The 8,403-nt window shown below is 34.2% G+C and overlaps 1 protein-coding gene across 1 annotated transcript; it reads left to right on the top strand.

The window, feature by feature from the left end:
* The first annotated feature begins 7,103 nt into the window (after positions 1–7,103).
* Positions 7,104–7,548, top strand: LOC149147482 (cyclin-dependent kinases regulatory subunit 2-like). The gene is made up of 3 exons (XM_089440744.1): positions 7,104–7,153; positions 7,267–7,330; positions 7,408–7,548. The coding sequence occupies exons 1-3, from the start codon at positions 7,104–7,106 to the stop codon at positions 7,546–7,548; spliced, it is 255 nt and encodes an 84-aa protein (XP_089296870.1).
* Positions 7,549–8,403: the final 855 nt, after the last annotated feature.

The raw sequence follows: 8,403 nt of genomic DNA, 5'->3' as shown, positions 1-8,403 counted from the left end.
AATAAGCATGATGATTCCATTGAATTAAAAAACCATGGAAGGAAAATTGGTTAGGTAATTGTTAGCTCACATATGAATTCATAATAACTGGAAACCACTCCTTTAGAAGTTGAATTATCTTGTTTTTCTTCTGTTTATTATACCAAAGAATTCATAGGCATATTATCTAGAACAAAATCAAATTAGTCGCTCTTAAACACTCTTAATTGCAATAGAATAAACAATTAGCTTATTGGAAATTGTGGTTATTTATCCCACTAAAGACTCTTATCATCTAAATGTGATTTTAAGACTTATGTTAGTAAGTTTTGAATCTTGAGGAACGTAGCCTTCATGAGAACTTTAATATTACCATGGGTTAGTTAGTTAGTAGAAATGAGTATGTAGTGTAAAGAATACCAAAAAAAACAAAAGAATAAAAATATAGATATATAACCTTGCATTAAATTTTCAAACCTAAATCAAATTTTGAGTCACCCTTAGTATAATACAATGGTTGGTAAGGTGGGACCTTACATATGGTATGAGAGCCAAGTTAAAACTCTAGGACCTAGGGCTTGCTTACTAATATTTATTTACTTACCTAAATTTTTCCTTAGCTAGGTTAAATAATCATGGAGAGAACATCAATGAGGAGGAAGGAAGTCTAATCTCCACCTCCCCAAGATAAAGAATCTAAGAAAATATCCATGAGGGAAGTAAGGGATATGATTTTCTCTTTCCAAAAGATGACTGAAGAGTTGATTAGTAGGGTTAGTAGGTTTGGGGGAAACCCTTTAGTTCCTCGTTCTTCATCTCAATTAGAGAGGAAAGAAATACCATCTGATGGAGATGTACATAGAGACTTGGAAAGAGTTAAGCTTCCTATTTTTAAGGGTACCACAAAAGGAGAGGTAATAGAAGCTTGGTTGGAAAACATGCGCCTATGTTTTTGGTTGTAGAATTATTCTAGCAAGCAAAGGGAAAAGTTGGCTATATACCAACTTAAGGAGAGTGCACTAATATGTTGGAGGAACTTAGAATGCCAATTGGGATACTCCATGTCTACATTGACATGGGAATGATTTGAAGAGGAATTTTGAGCAAAGTACCTTTCTGCTGAATACTTGGAGAGGAAATTGAATGAGTTCCATGATGTTAAGTAAGGAACTAAGACAATCCTTGAATATCAAGCATGATTCATGGAGTTTCTTAGATATTCTACCCATATAAATACCAAAACCCTCAAGGTAAACAAGATTTTGTATGGATTGAATCCTATTATAAAGGAAAAGGTGCGCATTTTGAGGCCTAGTATGTTGCATGAGATAGTGCAACAAGCAATTATAGCCGAAGAAGAATTATTTGGGAATGAATGGGGGGATAAAACCCAAAATCTATCATTCCATGGGAAACCTCCTTGAAGGGGAGGACAATATGTAAGACATAAGTTAGGTGGCTCACATCATCGTGGATTTCAAAAGAATCATACTTTTAAGGACCAAAGAAATAACCCAAGGTAACATCTTCAAAAAAGTAATCGTCGCACTCAAGAATCACCTAATAAAAGGGTCAAATTTATGAAAATTGCTCGCACTAATAGATGTTGGACTTGTGGACGACCTGATTATGAGTGGAATTTCCATGAAAAGAAGACTGAAGCACAATTAGAGCAGGAACAAGCCACTATTAGAGATATGGGCAGATCCCATAGGATTCATGCAGTTGTACAAAATCTCTAGGTCAAGCATCAGCCTACAGTGCTTGAAGCATTAGGTAAGCTAAATAGTATGGTTGTTACTATTTTGATTGATCCTAGCACAACTGAAATTTTTATTTCTCCTAATGCTTTATTGAAATGTTAATTGGTGGCGATAGAGAAATTTGATTTTAATCAGGTTTAGATGGCCTCAGGGAAATCTCAAAAGGTTGAATGCTTAGTTCAAGAGTGCCCTTTAGACTTGGAAGTGTCTGTCACAAATGTGAATCTTTATGTGATGCCACTTGGTCACTATTATGTGCTAACTGTGATGGACTCGATTGAAGCCCACTGGGTTGTGCCTAGTTTTCAAAGCAAAACACTTTAGGTTTTAAGTGATGAGGGTCAATCTATGGTTATCCATGGGTAAAAGAGACCTATTCCTTTAAGAATTTTCTCATTCTTGCAGATGAAGAGAAGTCTTACGAAACAATGTCAAATGTATGTTGTAATGACTTTAAATGAGGAAATTTTTCATCCTTTGAACAATATCCTTTCCTTTCAAAATTCTATGATGTCATTCCAGAGGAGCTGCTCGGTTTGCCTCCAAAGCGGGAGATTGACTTCTCCATAGAGCTAAAGCCTGGTACCGAACCTATATCCAAAGCTCCCTACCGAATGTCTATTGTTGAACTTCGTGAGTTGCAAGTGAAACTTCAAGAGCTATTTGACAGGGGTATGATTAGACCTAGTGTTTCACCTTGGGAAGATCTGGTGAAATTTGTAAAGAAGAAGGATGGATCCCTTTGTCTCTGTGTTGAATACGTGCAATTGAATCGAGTAACTATTAGAAATCAATATCCTTTCCCTCACATTGATGATCTATTTGATCAAATGATCTATAAAGCATCAACAAAAAGTTCTCCAACTCTTAAGGGATCACCTCACTTTGGCACAAAATAGAATGAACCAAGAAGCACATAACCATCACAGCGAAATAACTTTTGATTTAGGTGTCTAGTTATTTCTTCGACTACAACCATAACACTAAATTTCCCTCAAGCAAGCTAAGAAGGATAATAAATTATCACCAAAAGATTATGGTCCATATAAGGTATTGCAAAATATTACTACTATGGCATACGAATTGGAACTTTGTGCATCTTCCCAAGTGCATCCTTTTTTCCATGTTTCACGCTTAAAGAAGGTGATAGGTGACAAGCTACCAGTTCAACCAATATTGTGAGAACTTGATGAGGAAGAAAATTTATATTGTAACCTAAAGTTCTAATAGAAATAAGAACTTGACACCTATGAAATCGATCAATTTCAGAGTATCTCATCAAGTGGAAGAACTTACCCACTGAATATTCCACATGGTAGGATGAGAATTTTATACAGAAGCATATGGAACTACTCAAGTGTTGAGGACAACACTTTTTTGAAGGAAAGGGGCATGTTAGGTCCCTATAATACTAGTGTATTCCGTTATTATTTTTGTCATTGTAACCCCTTATTGTTATTGTTGTTCCCATGTTGTCCCCATATTGTTATTATTGTGCCCCAAAGTAGCCCACTATTGTTATTTTTGAGCCCTTACATTACTATTGTTATGTAGGCTCTGATTATATTATGACCCATTAGAATCATATATATAGAAAGGAGGTATTTTCATTTGAATTCTCCAAGAATTGTTCATTTGTAGAATGTAAAGGAGGTTTCCACCTTGAAGAGGCTACTCTTGAAGTCGTTGATCTATCTCTTTCTTCTATTTTGTGAGCTGGTTGTTTAACAAGATTTGAAGGATAAATGCATTAATCTCTATCTAATTTTCCTCAGCCCTTGCAAGTATTTCCTCATCCTCAACCAACCTTTCATTATCTGCCTTGCAACTTCTGATTTCAGATCTCAATATCCTCAATGTATCTTCCATAACAAGACAATGCTCATCTCCTTGATGTTGAGCTAATCTCTAAGGAGAATTAGGTGAGCTATAGTCTACCATTTTTCTCATCTAACTAAGTGGACAAGTGTGTAGTATCTACACTGAAAATGCATTAGGAATAGGTGTTAGAAGGAGCATTTAGAGTCACTTATTTGAGTAAATTTGAATCTATCAAAAAAGGGAAGAAAAGGGAGATCTGAGGTTCATACATGATGTACCAAAAGTGAAGATTAGCTCATTTATAGAGACTTTCTCAGGAATGATTTTTGGCACATTTTTGAAGGAATTTTGAATTATTTTGGAAAGGTTTTTCTGGTTTATTTTGTAAGGATTTATGGCACACCTTGTGAAATTTTCTAGTCTTGGTTAGATGGTTGATTATAGACCTATTCTTGAGGGCCAAGTTTTTTCCTCTCTCAAGGCTGAATTTCCAATTTCCGTGGAGGGACAAATTAGAGTGTGGAGGGATGAGTGTTTTAATAACTCCGACGCAAGTAATTGACAAGAGTGAAAGGCAGTAAATAATTGAGGCTAATGTTATAAAATCTCACTAATTATTGATTCATGTGACCCTCTTACTAATTCCTTATTTTGACATTCTCAACATGATTCTTTTCGCACGTCTAATAGGTTTGGACCCATAATGTTGTCCATTCGGTAATCAATGTTGGTGTTACCCGATTCACTATATTGATAGCTAACATATCTTACTACCTCTCTTTGAATTCCCGTCCTAGCTATAACGAACTTTGTGTCCCCATCCTTAATAGACCACATCAAACTAAGAGTCTTTCTCTTAACTGTTTCCTATGGAAAAATTTAGTTCTTTTATATCCACTTTGAATCCACATCATTCTGCCTTTTAATCAACACTCTTCTTCTTGTATTTTTAGTTTATAATTTCTCCATTCCACAAGGTCGAACAAATCCTTCCTTATTTTTACTGAGAAAAAATGTGAGTGCAAGGGATCCATTAGGATTGATATGTTATTGTCTATGTCATCTTGCTCTCCACAAATGTTTTTCTTTCATTTTCTTATCTAAGCTCGTCCTCATACCTTTTTGGAGATAATTGATCTTCTGACATAGATTCTCCATAGATTTTATACGTGGATTATGCAAGCTACGAGACCATGTTTTCACAAGATAGAATGGTGAAACCACTAACTGTCGATAAAGGAAGTTATAAGGTTCACACATGATGTACCAAAACTGAAGATTAGCTAATTTAGAGAGACTTTCTCACGAATGACTTTTGGCACATTTTTGAAAGAATTTTTAATTGTTTTGGAATGTTTTTTGGCTTATTTTGGAAGGGTTTATGCCACACATTTTGAAAGATTCTAGTTGTGGTTAGATGGTTGATTATAGACCTATTCTTGAGGGCCAATGTTTTTTCACTCTCAAGGTCTAATTTCCAATTTCTGTGGAGGGACTAATTATAGTGTGGAAGGTTGAGTGTCTTAAGAATTCTCACATAAGTAATTGACAACAGTGAAAGCGCGTAAGGAATTGAGCATAAAGTAATAAAATCTCACTAATTATTGATTTGTGTGCCCCTCCTATTAATTCCTTATTTCAACATTCCCCACTTGATTCTTTTGCAATGTCTAATAGGTTTGGGCCCATCATGTTGTCCATTCTGTCATCAATGTTGGTGGTACCTCACTCCCTATGTTGAGAGCTAACATATGTGACTACCTCCCTTTGAATGCCCTTCTTAGTTGCAATGAATTTTATGTCCCCATCCCTAATAGACCACATCAAATTAAGTGTCTTTCTCGTCATGGTTTCCTATGGAAAAAATTAGTCTTTTTATCTCGGCTTTGAATCCACATCATTCTGCCTTTTAATCGACATTCTTCTCCCTATATTTTTAGTATATAATTTCTCCATTCCACAAGGTCCAACAAATCCTTCTTTGTTTTTAGTGAGAAAAAATGTGAGTGCAAGGGATCCATTAGGATTGAGATGTTATTCTCTATGTCATCTAGCTTTCCACAAAGTTTTTTCTTTCATTTTCTTATCTAACCTAGTCCTCTTACCTTTCTTGAGATAATTGAGCTTCTCACATACGTTCTCCATAGAGTTTATACCTCGATTATGCAAGGTACGAGACCGTGTGTGGTAGACTAATTCAGTAAATCTTGGTTCATTCAACAACATGTGATTAAATTTAAAAGTTAATGCTTTAGAGTCATTCACTTCATGCCACTTAATGATAATAACATCCTCATTAAAAATATATGTGACGAAAGATGTTATAATTCTCTTCTTTAATTGCTTTACCACATCCGACCTTTTCGAGTGAATAATGCACTCCAAAAATATTCTAGATTGGGGTGATGTTATGCCCATCATGTTTAAGGATAAGATCCTCATTTGAGATTATTATTATCATGATGAGTTGCTCTAAGATCTAGCGATACAATCCACCCTTGTTCATGGTTAGGATCTTAACCTATAAATAGACTTTGTTACAATACACTGGACCAATACCATAACTTATTAATATGACATGCCCATAACTCATTTCACAAAAAAATTAATATATATATATATATATATATATATATATATATATATATATATATATATATATATATATTGTTTTCTTTTGTGGACCACTTAGTTGAGTTGCTATACAATCCACCCTTGTTCATGATTGGGTTCTTAACCTATAAATAGACTTTGTTAGAATACAGTGAACCAATAGCATAACTTATCAATAGCTCATGGCCAAATACCATAACGCATTTGAGAAATATATATCGTTTTCTATTACACTAGTATATTATAGCATCCTCCTCTATGTAGACCATGTCACTTATGGATTAAACCTTGGATCTATTAGTTTGTATGACTTCACATCACCTCTATCAGCACTTGAGTTACCCCTTGAGACCAATATTTTATATATACTTTATTTTAATCTAATTTATAATATTTTATTGGTTAAATAAAAGTTAAAAAATACAAGTACTTGTAAACTAAATCTAAATAGATTACCACTAAGGGTATATTAATAATAATAAAAAATCCTGAAACCCTATTCCAAAATAAATCATTAAAATATTTTTTTTTTTTTTTTTTTTTTTTGTTTAATAAGCATTAAAAGGGGTAAAATAAAAAGTTATATTTCATCTAAAATGCCATGTGATTCTATTTAATTATTATGGCAAATGTCGTATTCCTTTCCTAATTAAGGAAAAAAAAAAAAAAAAGAGGAAACGCAGCCGACCAACCTCTTTAAGCGTAAGAAATGAAATTAAAAAGCTGCCTGGAACATGAACATTATACATATTGTTTCTCTTTTTGAATTTAGCTGTAAACGAATCTGCATTTCGTGGCATTTTTAACGACTTTCCCTTACGCATCTGGAAATCTAATCTACCAAATCTAAGCGGGATTCTGTTTTCGCAGGTTCTTGTGTGCCATTTTATATCACTCTGAAGCTTCGAGATTTTACAGGCCGGAAAAATGCCTCAGATTGATTATTCTGACAAGTACTACGACGATAACTATGAGTATAAAAAAAGTTCCCATTTTAAGAATTTTTCTTTAGAATTTCTCTCTGAGATTAAATTCCATAAAAATCCCTTTCTATCTCAGCTTTGAGTCTGATGTTTTGACTCTCTATGTTCAGGCATGTGAAACTTCCACCCGATGTTGCGCGGCTACTTCCGAGGGATCGCCTTCTGAGTGAGGTAAGCCTCCGGTTGTCTTTGCTTCTATTTCGTCTTTATTTGTTGAGTTTAGTTCGTTCTGTTTTTATTATATTCAGAATGAATGGCGAGCAATTGGGATTCAGCAGTCTCGCGGGTGGATGCACTATGCTATTCACCGCCCTGAGCCGCACATTATGTTATTCAGAAGGTCTCTTGATCACCAGCAAAACCCCCAACAGAAACCGCAGGAAAATTGATGACCTGCGTTGTGGTTGATGGTTAGAAGTTGGAATTAATTTGACTTTAAATTTGGAAACTTGATGTATGTATGTAATGTACAAGGAGAGTACATTCTACCGATTATATACTGTCATTCCCTGTATTTATTTTGATGTGCATGAGGTTAAAATTTCATGTTTTTATTCACCGGGTTTGTTTGTTTTTTTTCGAAACGCTTTTTACCCTAATTAGCTTGAAATCAGCTAGAATGAGCTTGAAATTAATTATGATTAATTTATTAGGATAGAAGTGAAATTAGAATTTTGAATAATTACAACTATGAGATATATCTTATTGAGCTATACCTTATTGTAGTTTAAGTGGTTTTAAGGGCTTTTTTTCTTGGCAAACCAATAACAACACTTGGGCAACTTAGTCTCTAGTGTTTAGGTAGTTGAATGGCATGGCTAAGGGTATAGTTGGGCGGCCTCATTAATTAGTTTTATCAAACTGAAACTTTTTCCCTTAGATAAAAAAAAATGTCAAATTAATTAGTATTTGACCTTATTTTACATTGTTTTCATTATAAAAGGAGGATTCTCCCTCAAAGTGGATAACATCTAGCCTCAACACTATGATTTTAGCTTTTTGGTGTTCTAGATGAGTCATCTTAAAATTTTGAACCATTTACACTTTGAAATTTTGAGTTTTATCATGGAGAGTGTTGGTCATAGATGGCAACCTAATAAAAAAATGTCCAAAATAAAATCTCTAGGTCGAGCATCACCCTACAATGCTTGAAGCATTAGGTAAGCTAAATAGTATGGTTGTTACAATTTTGATTGATCCTAGCACAATTAAAAATTTTATTTCTCCTAATGCTTTATTGAAAT

This window comes from Pinus tabuliformis, chromosome 9 (assembly GCF_031772625.1).
Source record: "Pinus tabuliformis cultivar Carrire ecotype Pingquan chromosome 9, CPIR1, whole genome shotgun sequence".
Taxonomy (NCBI): domain Eukaryota; kingdom Viridiplantae; phylum Streptophyta; class Pinopsida; order Pinales; family Pinaceae; genus Pinus; species Pinus tabuliformis.
The sequence above is the reverse complement of the archived record's forward strand: the minus strand, read 5'-3'. Positions and strand labels throughout refer to the sequence as shown.

What these genes read in the sequence shown, in the direction of transcription:
- LOC149147482 (XM_089440744.1), top strand. Translation starts at nt 7,104, where the DNA reads ATGCCTCAGATTGATTATTCTGACAAGTACTACGACGATAACTATGAG. An exon ending in TACGACGATAACTATGAGTA is followed by an intron (nt 7,154 to 7,266) that starts TAAAAAAAGTTC and finishes ACTCTCTATGTT; the next exon opens with CAGGCATGTGAAACTTCCAC. An exon ending in GGGATCGCCTTCTGAGTGAG is followed by an intron (nt 7,331 to 7,407) that starts GTAAGCCTCCGG and finishes TATTATATTCAG; the next exon opens with AATGAATGGCGAGCAATTGG.